This window comes from Pecten maximus, chromosome 2 (genome assembly GCF_902652985.1).
Source record: "Pecten maximus chromosome 2, xPecMax1.1, whole genome shotgun sequence".
Lineage (NCBI taxonomy): Eukaryota > Metazoa > Mollusca > Bivalvia > Pectinida > Pectinidae > Pecten > Pecten maximus.
In genome coordinates, this window is record NC_047016.1 from 54549477 (window position 1) to 54567445 (window position 17969).

At 41.0% G+C, this 17969-nt stretch overlaps 2 protein-coding genes across 2 annotated transcripts in view; both read left to right on the top strand.

Annotated features, from left to right (window-relative positions):
• The first annotated feature begins 10319 nt into the window (after positions 1-10319).
• On the top strand, positions 10320-11345 carry LOC117343988. Its single transcript, XM_033906585.1, has one exon. It carries the CDS (start codon positions 10320-10322, stop codon positions 11343-11345), a length of 1026 nt encoding a protein of 341 aa, XP_033762476.1.
• Positions 11346-16146: 4801 nt separating this feature from the next.
• The window catches only part of LOC117322527 (endoplasmic reticulum membrane sensor NFE2L1-like), a 31816-nt gene continuing 29993 nt past the window's right edge, over positions 16147-17969 (top strand). The window contains exon 1 of the mRNA XM_033877490.1: positions 16147-16297. Coding sequence (XP_033733381.1) covers positions 16190-16297 — 108 coding nt within the window. The 5' untranslated portion in view covers positions 16147-16189. The remainder of the gene's footprint in view (positions 16298-17969) is intronic.

Below are 17969 nucleotides of genomic sequence, written 5' to 3' on the forward strand. Positions count from 1 at the left end.
GTCCTCTATCGCACGTATCCTTATGTTTTAAAACATCCTTATAAAAATAGAAGGATGCTGTATCGTACACTCTATCTGAGTCTTCAATGACAAGTATGGGCTATCGTCTTAAATCTCGTCTGGTGAGAAAATGTCCATGGTCGCTATAACGAGTTCTGTCCACGTGGGAAATATCGTAGTTTACATTCCTTCAGTCCCCTGTCCTAACATATTGGGTACAACTAATTAATACATTCATATATGCTGCATGATTTAAATATTTTCAATGGAAGTATTCCATATAATAGTTTGCCGGTAATATATTATATTTCTTACTATCAAAAGTATTCATCTATAAATACTCTGTGAAGAAGGCGTCATACTTTTGCGTATTTTTTGGTTTGAAAATGAAATAAATATCTTCCACGTGCGTAGATAATTAATAAAAGATATAGCGAGTAAAATTAATTTGATCATATTTAAAGAAGCATCGTTGACTCAATGAGCACTAATCGGAAAAGACATGTATTGATAGGAATTTGGGTTTTATCAAAATACGATTGTTTAGATGTCGTTACAATGGAATTAAATACCCGAGGTTCAAGATTTTTCTTCATACGAATAATTCTTTTCAGCAGCACAGATTCAGTTCTTGTTCCATTGCAAGCCCCGGGTACTGTCACCTGACTTTACAAAGGACTTTAGTGTAACGTACTCACTAACCAGTTAATAATAACTTTGAAATAGACACAATTAACAGAAACTCTCACGCGCTGTAGACATCAAGGTCACGGTGGGCGGTGTTTATGACACGTAAGTCATTTAAGTACCACTACTTGACTTGTTTACTAGTGACCACATGGCCACTCTCACATGTACTAATGCTGCAACTTTGGAAATTCCTAACAAATCATGAGCTCACCCTGCCCCATCTGACTATTTTTAATTATTATCATTATATAACAAGTAATGTTGATAGAACATGAGCGTATAACTCAATCGCCTGAATTATAAAACCAAGTCAAGTATACAGAAAAAGAACACGTGTGTATACAGTACCTCCCTCGCCTAAAATTATAAAACCAAGTCAAGTATACAGAAAATGTATACAGTACCTCCCTCGCCTAAAATTATAAAACCAAGTCAAGTATACAGAAAATGTATACAGTACCTCCCTCGCCTAAAATTATAAAACCAAGTCAAGTATACAGAAAAAGAACACGTGTGTATACAGTACCTCCCTCGCCTAAAATTATAAAACCAAGTCACAAGATTTTCATGATTTTCAAGATTTTTCTTCAACACCCAGACACATAAAATATGTGTTACACGAGGAAAAATATAGATACATTTGACAGAATGGATAGTTAATTTTACTAGAGCTCTCCAGAAATGAAGTACATTTACATATCATTGATCACTGGCGCATTGTACACACAACTATGTAAAACCTGTAAAAACGTGTTGGTTTCATAGTGACAAAAGTCCTTTTAACTTGGTAATAGTTGTGTTTATATAATAATAGTGAGGAATATATTTGTTTCGTAAGGTAGAAATAGAAATATTATTGCATACAAAAAGGTAATGAAATCCTTCCCTTATACCTTCCGCACATAAGTTACATAAACGATTCTCTCGATAAATATTATACCATCTACCTGTTTCTATAATTCTAAATTCGAAGTGAGGTGTTTTGTTATAGGTGTTCTAATATTTGTCTTTACCAAATTCTGTTTTGAACTCGAGTAGAACTGCCCACGAGATGAGTTAGCAATGTCAGAGAACCATCTTTGTATAAACTGATCGACCAGTCGTTGTTTGAAAGCGTGCGTATTTGTAATATCTATCGGGAATCTGTTATCGAATATAAAAGAAAATCTAGTTTCGTTAAAAATACTTTGTAAACAGTAAATCCAGTTAATCCATTGGAACAAAAAAGCAGCGTTATTTTGTAAATATAAAGCTAATTGAAGTACTTAGTTTATTTTCGTTGCTTATCAGTCCAACCCAAAAACCTACCATTCTTAATCCATCGCCTAGTTCTAACGGCGCGAGACCTAGCTCACCACAGATCGCAAAATTTGGGGCGGTAGACCTCACTGTCAGAATTCTTTTATAGAACTTCAGATGAACCTTTTCAGTCATTTTCAATTTTTACTCATCGCATAATGAAAAACACGTGAGTATTACTCCTTGGACTAAAATCATAAAACAAGTCAAAGTATACTAAAAACACGTGTGTTAAACTACCTCGCCTTAAATGATAAACCAAATCAAAGTATACTGAAAAAAACACGTGTGATTAACAACTTTCCGCCTAAAATGTTTAACCAAATCAAAGCATACTGAAAAAGCACGTGTGTTTAAATCCCTCGCCTTCATTAAAAAATCAATTTGGTTTAGTTTATTTTGTTTAACGTCCTATCAACAGCCAGGGTTTTGGTTTTGGAGGTGGAGTACCCGTAGTAAAACCACCGGCCTACGGTCAGTACAAGGGAACTGTCCCACATAGGTTTCGAACTCGCGACCCAGAGGTGGAGGGCTAGTGAGACCTTAAACAAACGGCCAACCGCGACCCCTATAATTTAACCAAGTCGACGCATTCTTAAAAACACTTGTTTCTAACTCCATCGCCTAAAATAATAAAACCAATATAGATAATGATATTTATGTATAACTTTCCGTGCCTTCTTTTTTAATGTTAAAGACCGAGAGTTAACTTTATTAACAATTTGAATGTACAACTTATCTCGTCAAATTCTTATCTTTAACTTTTAATTTTCTATTTCACATTCTGTATCGAGTAACTGTGAAAAACCTTTGAAATTCACACGAATGTAGAAAATTTCGTAAAACTGTTATTGATTCAAACATGTTTACCGCACTCTACAAGTACGTTGTAAATTGGCATTAAAAAGACAATATATCTAAGCTTCCTACGGTAAATCTCGAGAAACATTAGCAATCACGTGTGGTTGGACAATGTTAGAATATAAAGTCTTGCTGTAATAACGTTTGTTTTGAAATATTAGAATATGAAATCGTGCAATGTTAACGTTTGTTTTGCCAATGTTAGAATATAAAGTCTTGCTGTAATAACGTTTGTTTTGACAATGTTAGAAGACAATGTCGTGTTATGATAGTGTTTGTTTTGAAATGTTAGGATACAAAGTCCTGATATGATAACCATTGTTTTGAAATGTTAGAATATAAAGTCGTGCTGTGATAACGTTTATTTTGACAGTGTTACGGGATACTTAAACCACATTCAGGAAACTGAAGAAAATTAAGTTCACGAGAAGATTATCGTCAGTTTCCGGAAAGCATCGACAGTTTCCGACTTGTGACGTCACACACTACAGTCAGGTCCTGTCAAAGGGCGGCGTAGCATTTTTCACTAAAAACACTATGGTTGAAAACAAAGATGATTTGTTATATGTTCTTATTTCTTTTAGTGTTGATGTACCTACATATATGTGTTAAAAACAAACATGGCTAGTGCATATGTCCTGATAATTGTTGGGTTCTCGTGTATAGATATTTCGTCATCTCAGCTGTTTCATTTTCGTGTGAAAACTCGTGACACAGCCTAATACATCCGATAATTATATCTTAATCTAGTGGGTAATGATTCATTAAGATAGGCAGGGAACGTTTTCACAAAGAATTTCTTAAACAATTTATGTTTGGGTCTGTTATTGTATGAATTATTAAATATAATTACATCTTCTAGATGCTCCATGAGGTTTGATTTGATTCTTAGGAAAATACCCTAAGAATGTTGGTTATTAAATGAAAACCATTTACCACTTTATTCATTAAACAATGAAACGTCCAAAACATGGAGACTTCACCACCAGATAGGCTGATGAAAAGAACGAAAAACAAAAACGCAGAATAAGATATAAAACATTGTGTTAGTTTTTAATCGTAATTTCGTTAAAAGTTATTTTATTTCTTTTTTCGATTTGAAGTATGTCATGCATTCTTCTCGTTTTACTTCATTGAAGTAGAGAACTAAGGGAAGTAGTTGATTTACTATTCGTTTCAGACCTGTAGGAAGGGTGTCAGAAATGTACCCGACAGGAAAGCCCTGGGTTTGCCCCAAGGTCGTGACATACCAGAGACAATAAACCTGTTCCTTGCTTCACGCGCTCAGCCTTAATACTCGATGAAATATACCATGTTATTGTTGGCGCCAGTATCAGTACACCACTTCAACTAGAAGGACGACGAAGCAATATCAATGCATTAATCTTCATTTTTTCATGTTAAGATTAATTCGTATTTAAATGCTTTTACTAAACCTAGTGGTCGGCGGTATGTCAGACCTTGTGGTCGGCGGTATGTCAGACCTAGTGGTCGGCGGTATGTCAGACCCAGTCGACGGCGGTATGTCAGACCTAGTGGTCGGCGGTATGTCAGACCTAGTGGTCAGCGGTATGTCAGACCTAATGGTCGGCGGTATGTCAGACTCAGTGGTCGGCGGTATGTCAGACCAAGTGGTCGGCGGTATGTCAGACTCAGTGGTCGGCGGTATGTCAGACCTAATGGTCGGCGGTATGTCAGACCAAGTGGTCGGCGGTATGTCAGACCTAGTGGTCGGCGGTATGTCAGACTCAGTGGTCGGCGGTATGTCAGACCTAGTGGTCGGCGGTATGTCAGACCCAGTGGTCGGCGGTATGTCAGACCTAATGGTCGGCGGTATGTCAGACCCAGTGGTCGGCGGTATGTCAGACCTAGTGGTCGGCGGTATGTCAGACCTACTGGTCGGCGGTATGTCAGACCCAGTGGTCGGCGGTATGTCAGACCTAGTGGTCGGCGGTATGTCAGACCTAATGGTCGGCGGTATGTCAGACCGAATGGTCGGCGGTATGTCAGACCTAGTTGTCGGCGGTATATCAGACCTAGTTGTCGGCGGTATGTCAGACCCAGTCTTCGGCGGTATGTCAGACCTAGTGGTCGGCGGTATGTCAGACCTAATGGTCGGCGGTATGTCAGACCTAGTGGTCGGCGGTATGTCAGACCTAGTGGTCGGCGGTATGTCAGACCTAATGGTCGGCGGTATGTCAGACCAAGTGGTCGGCGGTATGTCAGACCTAGTTGTCGGCGGTATATCAGACCTAGTTGTCGGCGGTATGTCAGACCCAGTCTTCGGCGGTATGTCAGACCTAGTGGTCGGCGGTATGTCAGACCTAATGGTCGGCGGTATGTCAGACCTAGTGGTCGGCGGTATGTCAGACCTAGTGGTCGGCGGTATGTCAGACCTAATGGTCGGCGGTATGTCAGACCAAGTGGTCGGCGGTATGTCAGACCTAGTGGTCGGCGGTATGTCAGACTCAGTGGTCGGCGGTATGTCAGACCTAGTGGTCGGCGGTATGTCAGACCCAGTGGTCGGCGGTATGTCAGACCTAGTGGTCGGCGGTATGTCAGACCTACTGGTCGGCGGTATGTCAGACCCAGTGTTCGGCGGTATGTCAGACCTAGTGGTCGGCGGTATGTCAGACCCAGTCTTCGGCGGTATGTCAGACCCTGTGGTTGGCGGTATGTCAGACCTAGTGGTCAGCGGTATGTCAGACCTAATGGTCGGCGGTATGTCAGACTCAGTGTTCGGCGGTATGTCAGACCTAATGGTCGGCGGTATGTCAGACTCAGTGTTCGGCGGTATGTCAGACCTAGTGGTCGGCGGTATGTCAGACCTAATGGTCGGCGGTATGTCAGACCTAGTGGTCAGCGGTATGTCAGACCTAATGGTCGGCGGTATGTCAGACCTACTGGGCGGCGGTATGTCAGACCCTGTGGTTGGCGGTATGTCAGACCTAGTGGTCGGCGGTATGTCAGACCAAGTGGTCGGCGGTATGACAGACCAAGTGGTCGGCGGTATGTCAGACCCTGTGGTTGGCGGTATGTCAGACCTAGTGGTCGGCGGTATGTCAGACCAAGTGGTCGGCGGTATGTCAGACCAAGTGGTCGGCGGTATGTCAGACCAAGTGGTCGGCGGTATGTCAGACCCTGTGGTTGGCGGTATGTCAGACCAAGTGGTCGGCGGTATGTCAGACCAAGTGGTCGGCGGTATGTCAGACCAAGTGGTCGGCGGTATGTCAGACCCTGTGGTTGGCGGTATGTCAGACCCTGTGGTTGGCGGTATGTCAGACCTAGTGGTCGGCGGTATGTCAGACCAAGTGGTTGGCGGTATGTCAGACCGAGTGGTCGGCGGTATGTCAGACCTAGTGGCCGGCGGTATATCAGACCCAGTGGTCGGCGGTATATCAGACCTAGTGGTCGGCGGTATATCAGACCCTGTGGTCGGCGGTATATCAGACCCAGTGGTCGGCGGTATGTCAGACCTAGTGGTCGGCGGTATGTCAGACCCAGTGGTCGGCGGTATATCAGACCCAGTGGTCGGCGGTATATCAGACCCAGTGGTCGGCGGTATATCAGACCTAGTGGTCGGCGGTATATCAGACCCAGTGGTCGGCGGTATGTCAGACTCAGTGGTTGGCGGTATATCAGACCCAGTGGTCGGCGGTATGTCAGACCTAGTGGTCAGCGGTATGTCAGACCTAATGGTCGGCGGTATGTCAGACCTACTGGTCGGCGGTATATCAGACCTAGTGGTCGGCGGTATGTCGGACCGAGTGGTTGGCGGTATGTCAGACCTAGTGGTCGGCGGTATATCAGACCCAGTGGTCGGCGGTTTGTCAGACTCAGTGTTCGGCGGTATGTCAGACCTAGTGGTCGGCGGTATGTCAGACCTAGTGGTCAGCGGTATGTCAGACCTAATGTCGGCGGTATATCAGACCCCAGTGGTCGGCGGTATGTCAGACCCATGTGGTCGGCGGTATATCAGACCTAGTGGTCGGCGGTATATCAGACTAGGTCGCGGTAGATCAGACCGAGTGGTCGGAGGTATGTCCGACCTAATTGTCGGCGGTATATCGACCTAGTGGTCGGCGGTATATCAGACCCAGTGGTCGGCGGTATATCAGACGCCAGTGGTCGTCGGTATGTCAACTCAGTGGTCGGCGGTATGGTCAGACCTAATGGTCGGCGGTATGTCCAGACCAAGTGGTCGGCGGTATGTCAGACCTAGTGGTCGGCGTATGTCAGACTCAGTGGTCGGCGGTATGTCAGACCTAGTGGTCGGCGGTAATGTCAGACCCAGTGGTCGGCGGTATGTCAGACCTAGTGGTCGGCGGTATGTCAGACCTAATGGTCGGCGGTATGTCAGACCTAATGGTCGGCGGTATGTCAGACCTAGTGGTCGGCGGTATGTCAGACCTAGTGGTCGGCGGTATGTCAGACCTAATGGTCGGCGGTATGTCAGACCGAATGGTCGGCGGTATGTCAGACCTAGTTGTCGGCGGTATGTCAGACCTAGTTGTCGGCGGTATGTCAGACCCAGTCTTCGGCGGTATGTCAGACCTAGTGGTCGGCGGTATGTCAGACCTAGTGGTCGGCGGTATGTCAGACCTAGTGGTCGGCGGTATGTCAGACCTAGTGGTCGGCGGTATGTCAGACCTAGTGGTCGGCGGTATGTCAGACCAAGTGGTCGGGCGGTATGTCAGACCTAGTTGTCGGCGGTATATCAGACCGAGTGGTCGGCGGTATGTCAGACCCAGTGTTCGGCGGTATGTCAGACCTAGTGGTCGGCGGTATGTCAGACCTAGTGGTCGGCGGTATGTCAGACCTAGTGGTCGGCGGTATGTCAGACCTAGTGGTCGGCGGTATGTCAGACCTAGTGGTCGGCGGTATGTCAGACCAAGTGGTCGGCGGTATGTCAGACCTAGTGGTCGGCGGTATGTCAGACTCAGTGGTCGGCGGTATGTCAGACCTAGTGGTCGGCGGTATGTCAGACCCACTGGTCGGCGGTATGTCAGACCTAGTGGTCGGCGGTATGTCAGACCTACTGGTCGGCGGTATGTCAGACCCAGTGTTCGGCGGTATGTCAGACCTAGTGGTCGGCGGTATGTCAGACCCAGTCTTCGGCGGTATGTCAGACCCTGTGGTTGGCGGTATGTCAGACCTAGTGGTCAGCGGTATGTCAGACCTAATGGTCGGCGGTATGTCAGACTCAGTGTTCGGCGGTATGTCAGACCTAATGGTCGGCGGTATGTCAGACTCAGTGTTCGGCGGTATGTCAGACCTAGTGGTCGGCGGTATGTCAGACCTAATGGTCGGCGGTATGTCAGACCTAGTGGTCAGCGGTATGTCAGACCTAATGGTCGGCGGTATGTCAGACCTACTGGGCGGCGGTATGTCAGACCCTGTGGTTGGCGGTATGTCAGACCTAGTGGTCGGCGGTATGTCAGACCAAGTGGTCGGCGGTATGACAGACCAAGTGGTCGGCGGTATGTCAGACCCTGTGGTTGGCGGTATGTCAGACCTAGTGGTCGGCGGTATGTCAGACCAAGTGGTCGGCGGTATGTCAGACCAAGTGGTCGGCGGTATGTCAGACCAAGTGGTCGGCGGTATGTCAGACCCTGTGGTTGGCGGTATGTCAGACCAAGTGGTCGGCGGTATGTCAGACCAAGTGGTCGGCGGTATGTCAGACCAAGTGGTCGGCGGTATGTCAGACCCTGTGGTTGGCGGTATGTCAGACCCTGTGGTTGGCGGTATGTCAGACCTAGTGGTCGGCGGTATGTCAGACCAAGTGGTTGGCGGTATGTCAGACCGAGTGGTCGGCGGTATGTCAGACCTAGTGGCCGGCGGTATATCAGACCCAGTGGTCGGCGGTATATCAGACCTAGTGGTCGGCGGTATATCAGACCCTGTGGTCGGCGGTATATCAGACCCAGTGGTCGGCGGTATGTCAGACCTAGTGATCGGCGGTATGTCAGACCCAGTGGTCGGCGGTATATCAGACCCAGTGGTCGGCGGTATATCAGACCCAGTGGTCGGCGGTATATCAGACCTAGTGGTCGGCGGTATATCAGACCCAGTGGTCGGCGGTATGTCAGACTCAGTGGTTGGCGGTATATCAGACCCAGTGGTCGGCGGTATGTCAGACCTAGTGGTCAGCGGTATGTCAGACCTAATGGTCGGCGGTATGTCAGACCTACTGGTCGGCGGTATATCAGACCTAGTGGTCGGCGGTATGTCGGACCGAGTGGTTGGCGGTATGTCAGACCTAGTGGTCGGCGGTATATCAGACCCAGTGGTCGGCGGTTTGTCAGACTCAGTGTTCGGCGGTATGTCAGACCTAGTGGTCGGCGGTATGTCAGACCTAGTGGTCAGCGGTATGTCAGACCTAATGGTCGGCGGTATATCAGACCCAGTGGTCGGCGGTATGTCAGACCCTGTGGTCGGCGGTATATCAGACCTAGTGGTCGGCGGTATATCAGACCTAGTGGTCGGCGGTATATCAGACCGAGTGGTCGGAGGTATGTCAGACCTAATGGTCGGCGGTATATCAGACCTAGTGGTCGGCGGTATATCAGACCCAGTGGTCGGCGGTATATCAGACCCAGTGGTTGGCGGTATATCAGACCCAGTGGTTGGCGGTATGTCGGACCTAGTGGTCGGAGGTATGTCTGAATTTGAACGCATTCCATAGGTTTGATTCGCCTATTGAATTCCGTGATTAAGTGACTTCAAAGTTATTTGCATGCTTATTTTTAGTGTTTTGGTTATATATATAGTGTGTGTTTTGCACTTTTGTCCTTAAAAGTGCCATATAAGGACAGGCAGATAAACTGACTGTAAATAAAATTGATTGGTATGATATTTATGTATTGCATTGAATAAGATTTTAGGGTACAAACAAACAGACCAAACACATCGAGGCACGGAGGTGTAAATTCAAGCTCTGGACTTGTTACACAGCTTACAAAAATTGCTGTATATGATGTAAACTAATTAAATTTTAAAAAACAACTTTGGGAATGATGCGTCATGTTTACCGATTTGGTAGGCTGTGCCAGGCTATATATCTACATGAGTAATAAACTGTCCTCCTCGACAAGTGTCACGTAACCATATAGAGTGTATTTATACATACACTGTACTTATATCTAACCAGGCTGTCAATCACGTGTACCATCATACTGTACCAATGTCGCACTCTGATTGGTAGACATAAGACACCTATAGAAAACTAAACAGCATCTCAATGGAATTATTTTCAATGCTAAGTGATGTAAATATACATATATATATATATATACAAGGACGATATGTCGGTCACATGAGGAAGCTTTGTAGCGTCCAGTACCATCAGAAATATGAATAAAAATCATACCAAACTGTCTTGTTAATGGCACTTTATAGCATTGCAATGTTGTATTAAATTGTTTACAATCTGTTGATTCAGACAAGAAAATAGCATACTAGTATGTGAAATGGCAAAAACAGATGGCATTAGTGAAATGGCAAAAACAGATGGCATTAGTGAAATGGCAAAAACAGATGGCATTAGTGAAATGGCAAAAACAGATGGCATTAGTGAAATGGTAAAAACAGATGGCATTAGTGAAATGGCAAAAACAGATGGCATTAGTGAAATGGTAAAAACAGATGGCATTAGTGAAATCGTAAAAACAGATGGCATTAGTGAAATGGCAAAAACAGATGGCATTAATGAAATGGTAAAAACAGACGGCATTAGTGAAATGGCAAAAACAGACGGCATTAGTGAAATGGCAAAAACAGATGGCATTAGTGAAATGGCAAAAACAGATGGCATTAGTGAAATGGCAAAAACAGATGGCATTAGTGAAATCGTAAAAACAGATGGCATTAATGAAATGGTAAAAACAGACGGCATTAGTGAAATCGTAAAAACAGATGGCATTAGTGAAATAACAAAAACAGATGGCATTAGTGAAATGGTAAAAACAGATGGCATTAGTGAAATAACAAAAACAGATGGCATTAATGAAATCGTAAAAACAGATGGCATTAGTGAAATGGTAAAAACAAATGGCATTAATGAAATCGTAAAAACAGATGGCATTAGTGAAATGGCAAAAACAGATGGCATTAGTGAAATGGTAAAAACAGATGGCATTAGTGAAATGGTAAAAACGGATGGCATTAGTGAAATAACAAAAACAGATGGCATTAGTGAAATCGTAAAAACAGATGGCATTAGTGAAATGGCAAAAACAGACGGCATTAGTGAAATGGTAAAAACAGATGGCATTAGTGAAATGGCAAAAACAGACGGCATTAGTGAAATGGTAAAAACAGATGGCATTAGTGAAATGGTAAAAACAGATGGCATTAGTGAAATGGTAAAAACAGGTGACATTGGTGAAATGGTATATACAAATGGTATTAGTAAAATGGTAAAAACAGACGGCATTACCAAAATACTAAAAGGAGTTAGCATTAGTGTAATGGTAAAAGGAGAAGGCATTAGTTAACATGTATTTTTTAATCTTCAAAAGACACTATCAAAAAACCTGTACCATATTCAGTTAATACCCTAATCTTCAAAAGACACTATCAAAAAACTTAAACTTGTACTATATTCAGTTAACACCCTAATCTTTATGACTATTGTAATTTGAAGAAAACTATTCTGTTATTAAATGGTGTATATTTATATACGTCTTCGAACTGACATCTGATTCTGTATATATGGAAAGTCCTTTATTTTTGCCAATTGCTATCATTAATGACCATTGTAGAGACAGAAAGGATTGGTTAGATACGACATTTTGGTGGTATTCTTCAGTGTCTTACTATATATCAATATACATACATTGACTTCCTTAGGAGGAGAATAAAATGATCACAAACAGAAAATGAAATGTGTGAATAGAGTAAGTCCTGCCTAAGAAAGCGTCACCGATGTTTAGATCTAGAATTAAAATTCCGCATGATGAATTATTGATTCTTAATTGGAAATGTATAATGGTAATAAAAAAGAACTTATTTTCATCTCGGCATTGTCATTGTAGTGATACCGAGGAAGTGTCACAATGTTCTCTCCATTCTCGTTAATTAATAGATCCGTACAAACACAAACACAGTAACTCAAACATCATTTTCGATTTTGTTGTTGTTTTTTTTATCAAAACTAATATTGACAAACAGTAGAGAAAAGAACACAAAGCTGTTTTCTGTAACACAGCTACTCTGCCTCATGTAACATCGACAAGTGAGAAACCAACAATTTCTCTTGTGAAATAACATTTGTCATCCAAGCACAGGGATAGAACTCAAATCAAGGTTTCGACTGAAAAAGTACCATTACCATCAAAGTAAGTCATACCGACATAATAACCAAACCATAATTCAAATCCAATATCGTCTTATTAGCTGTAGGCTTGTTCTATGTACACACGTTCATTTGGCCTTTCTCTCAGTATTCTCTCCGTTTTCACTACCGCCACGGCCATACCTCACTTTAAAGAACATGAGAATGAGGATATCAAAACAGAACTGCAATTCTAATCCTAGATAGATTAAACGAGTATAGAATATTAACAATAAATTTACACGAACACCAATGGAAAGGATAAGAAGACAGTACGTTCTAGAGATTCACAGTCGTCGTTCTACAGTATATAATTATCCGGATCTGTTTACGATAAGCCTCTTTGATACATATGTAACTTACTTTTGTGGTATGACAGATCATCTTTAATGCATATGTGCTATAATACTTGATTGTTAACTGTTATTTACATGTGAAGTGAAACACGAGCTGCATTTCTCGGAAGATATTATAATATGTTTGCTGTTTAAGGTAAAGTACCTGTTGTGTTCCCCGAGACTCTAATGATTTCATCAACAGAAAAGTATATTACACATTTTACAATGAATTCAGTCAGAGATACAGCACATTCCAAGTACTGATTCCATCGTATAGAACTCGTCAGTGATGTTTTAGACTGGGGGTGGCAAATCTGGAAGGAAGGGGGAAAAGAAGCAAAATATGCAAGTGCCATTTCTTCATCAACTACGTTTATACAGCAAACAGCGCAACAAGTTAAAGACAATGTGAAATAATGAACCATATGAGGAGAAACAAGCTTTTTAGCAAAGCTCAGTTTGGTTTCATTATGGCAGATCTACGGTTTTACAACTTATAAAGTTTTGAATGAGTGGACAGAAATTTTGGTTAAAGGACGATGTGTCGATGTAATTTATTGTGATTTTATAAGGGCATTCGAAAAAGTTCCCCATAAACGCCTCAACCATAAACTTGCAAAATATGCAATCTCTAGGACGTATTTTTCTTGGATATCGATTTTTTTGCTCGAAAGAAAACAGGATCGTTGTAAATGGAGGGATGTCTGAATGGAACCATGTAATAAGCGGTATACCACAAGGATCGATTTTAGGACCACTTTTATTTGTTATATTAAATGACATGCCAGAAGTCACAAGACCCGGAATGAACACATTCCTTTTCGCAGACGATACAAAGGCATTTAGGGCAATCAAAGAGGAGGAAGACTGTCAGATTTTACAGCAAGACAGATTTGCTATACAAAAGTGGTCCGAAGTCTGGCAACTCCGTTTTCATCCAGAAAAATGCAAAATGATGCGCTTGGGGAATTCAAATACAGATCAAATTGATTCCACCCTCAAGGAAGATGCAGGGGTACTAGAGTTTGTGAACTTCGAGAAAATAACATCGGTTTCACAATAGACAATACATTAACAACATATACATGTGTATGTAAAAAGGTCAATAAAGCTAATTATAACTCGATAATGGGAGTTTTACGGAGAACAATAGAATACATGCATGATGAGTCTGGATAGTTTTAAGTTTTTGTACACAGCTTTGGGTTTGACCCGAGTATACGAATCAAGTTTGGAACCCTCATCTCGAAAACACATTAAAAGAAAATGTTCAACGTCGAGCAACAAAACAAGTACCTATAGGCTGAAGGATATTCCACAATATTACAAAAACTGAATCGTCCAACACTAGCATATAGGAGATCACATGGCGAAATTATAGAGGTCTACAAAATACTATCCAGGAAATATGATTGTGAAGTGTCACATATTTTTAAAATCAGGGATGGTTCCTCAACACGGGGTCATGGTCTCAAGATCTATAAAAAAAACTTTCGAGATTAAATGTTAGAAAATATTCGTTTGCACAGAGAACTGTTGATGTTCGGAACACTCTCCCGTCGAATGTAGAGTACAAACACTGTCAAGGCATTTGAATGTAAGTTAGACGAAAAATGGAAAAACCAACCGCAGAAATATTGTTTTAAAGAAAAGAAAAAAATCATCTATTACAGAGCTGACTGTTAAAGGACTATAATTTTCTACTTCTGTCAGAATAAAATCTATGTATCTATGTATATACATCTGTAACATGTGATGTTGTTTTGGGTACAGACAGATTTCAAAGGCGTTATCTGGTTCAATACAATTATATGTATTTGAATTACAATTGTTTTCTTGAAAATGTTATATATCCAATCAATGTATTAAGTCTCTGAGCATTGGTATTATTAGATGACCATTAACCTATTTTGTAAAATATTGACTAATTTTCAATCTTTTAGGAACAAAATAACGGTGTCTATACAAATAACGGTGTCGATACAAATAACGGTGTCTATACAAATAACGGTGTCGATACAAATAACGGTGTCGATACAAATAACGGTGTCTATAAAAATAACGGTGTCGATACAAATAACGGTGTCTATATAAATAACGGTGTCTATATAAATAACGGTGTCTATACAAATAACGGTGTCGATACAAATAACGGTGTCGATACAAATAACGGTGTCTATACAAATAACGGTGTCGATACAAATAACGGTGTCGATACAAATAACGGTGTCTATATAAATAACGGTGTCTATACAAATAACGGTGTCTATACAAATAACGGTGTCGATACAAATAACGGTGTCGATACAAATAACGGTGTCTATAAAAATAACGGTGTCGATACAAATAACGGTGTCTATATAAATAACGGTGTCTATACAAATAACGGTGTCGATACAAATAACGGTGTCTATACAAATAACGGTGTCTATAAAAATAACGGTGTCGATACAAATAACGGTGTCTATATAAATAACGGTGTCGATACAAATAACGGTGTCTATACAAATAACGGTGTCGATACAAATAACGGTGTCTATATAAATAACTCCAGATTAATAAAACACGGTAATCGTTTCATTTCATCTAATGAACCCCCTCTCAGCGGGTTAATTCGCCCCAGTCAGCCTGATTAGTCACACGACAGATCATGATAGTTGTTTTAAACAAGTGGTAGCATCATTTTGAAAGCTTGTTCAACTTAAGATATCTTTGTGTAAAGTTGTTTTGTTGAAAATCGAATCGGTCAAATGTGACAATTCCTGAACAGCTGATGATGAATGTTAATCTATCGTCAAAATGAAGACTTAAATGTTTACGTGTACTGATGAGTAGCTTATTTTGGTGACAGAAAACACGCCAAAAAGCGATGAACGAGAGTTAGTATGATAAATAATACGTTGATTCTTTGTGACATTCGGCTGTCCGTCGGGTGTTCTGGAAACACTGGAATCACTGGTTAACATCAAATTAAGTCGTAATGACTTCTGTGGTGTATTTTGGGTTTTGTTGTTATAAGATGTGTCGTTTCTTGCTTCCAATATTCTTCTCAAACTTTTTAGACTATAAAAGTTAAAAAGAGAAGATTTTCTCCGTAAAAAGTTTAGATTTTAGACTAAATATTTCAGATTTAAGACTAAAAATTAAATTTCTGACTAAACGATTAAAATTTTAGACTAAATAGCTTAGATTTTGGGCCAAAAACTTCTCTCCGTAAAAATTGACGCAAATCGAGCAAGCAATATCTAGATATTTCGTCTTTTAACCTCTGATATTTTTGTTAATTCAGATGTTTTAATGCTTACAGGAAAGTTATATACATTATACACATTGTACATTATTACACAATGTACAGTAATTCAAAATAAAACATCATGAAAAATTAATATAAACATTGTGAAACTCATCAATCGTTTTGACCTCGATGAACGTGAATTTCTCTCTAAATCCTGGCTGGGCGGCAACTGTTTCCAGGAATACGTGATATGATTGGCCACCAGCATCTTCCTATGAATAAAATGTGTATACACGATTTAGGGAGGTGGAGGGCTTTCCTAACCGCAGCTGCACTTGACCTTGTGATGTCCATCCGCAATATTTACACATGAATGTGTGTGTCCTCAGTCAGCGCCTGGCCATCGTACAAGTATATTGTGGAGTCGTCAGTATGGATGGTACCTCACATCCAAAGGACTCGAAAGACCAAACATCCTCCACTCTATATCTGTGTGCCTATATGTGTTATATATACGGATATCGGCTCGAGGACGTTTTGGTGAGTTGCTATTTATACATATTATACATAGAGTTCAGTAGAATTTAGTTTAATAAACCAGTTTGTCAGAAACATTTCGGTAAATTCTATATAAAAATATTTACCGGATTTGACCACTTCAATATAAAATGGACACTGAGCATAAGTATAACCTTGATCACTTCACTGAAATTTAAACATATCTGGATCGGTCTCTTTTTAAGACATAAGGAATTCAGCACCGAGGCAATTGTTTGACGTTATGTAAGTCCTCATACGTTTGGTTTACCATATTGGTGAGAAGGGTATGTCACATGGAATAGATAACAGGTACATATACACGTGTGATAAATTAGATTACATTTGTTGTATAGTGTGATGTGTTCAGCAGGTTTTTATGGATGCACGCTATAGCGAAATGTCAAAGATCAATATTTTATCAGTCCGGCAGAATTAGAAAGACTGTTCATTGACAATTACATCTAAATTGTAGTTTCTAACCATATTGCGTTGTGAACATGTTGGTGTTTATAAGAACCCATGTAACAAGTCGAGAAAAATCTGAGGACAGATACTAGTTTATGTTGTTTTCCCCGAAGTATTAGAATTCACGCTGGAGAAGTCAGTGATATTCTCCAGATTTTGAAATTTGGTAAATCGTCTGGTGGTGACGGCATCAGTCATCACGTGTGAAAATTCACTTATAATACTGTCGGTAAGCCATTATCATTATTGTTTAATATGTCTCTATCTACCTGTACTTTTCTGCTATGTGGGGAAACAGCAAAAATGATGACCATCTTTAAAAGGGTGATAGGCATTATCCATCAAATGTCCGTTAAATTTCATTATTATCCTCCGTAGGCAAAGTTTTTTGAGAGGGTTAGTTTTAAACATACTCACAATTATTTTATCATGAATTCTCTCTTTTTGATAAGAAAAAAAAACACGTCTTGTTTTTGTGACACATCAAAGGCTTTTGACAGTGTTTGGCATTTGGGTCTACTGGTAAAATTGAAATCTTACGGGATTTCTAAAACTTTTTTTAGAATAGTTTAAAAATCATTCCTAGCATAGAAACCAGAGAGTTTCCATTGTTGATTCGCTTTCTACCGTCAGTAACATTAGGGTAGGAGTGTATCAGGGCTCTATTCTCGGTCCTGTACTGTTTTTGATATATGTTAATATCTCGTCTATTCGCCGATGATACATCTATTATCAAAATAATCCTCTTCTTTATGTGTTAAAATTTAAACTGAAGTAAATCAAGACCTACAACAATCTCTTGATTCCTGTGCAAAGAAGTGGCTAGTTAGTGGCCCTTGTAGAACGGAAGCTTTATTTACAAGAAACTCTGTGAAAGCAAATGGCCAGCTTGATGTTATTTTGGGTGGGGGATTTTTTTGAAATTTAACTGAGAAACGTGTCTCTTGGGTGTTGTTTTTAATTTGAGTTGGAAATTGTCTGATCATGTCGATTATATCTATAATTCAGTAATGAAGAAAATGAATCCACTCAGAAAGTTGAAATATATTTTTAATAGGAAAACTTTGCTAAAAATATAACACTCCTATTTTACCAGTATTTGAATATGCCTACGAATTATGGGATGGATGTGTACTGCATGAATCAGAATTACTAGAAAAGGCTCAAAGAGAAGCACTACGTATCATTATACCGGGTTTCCATCATA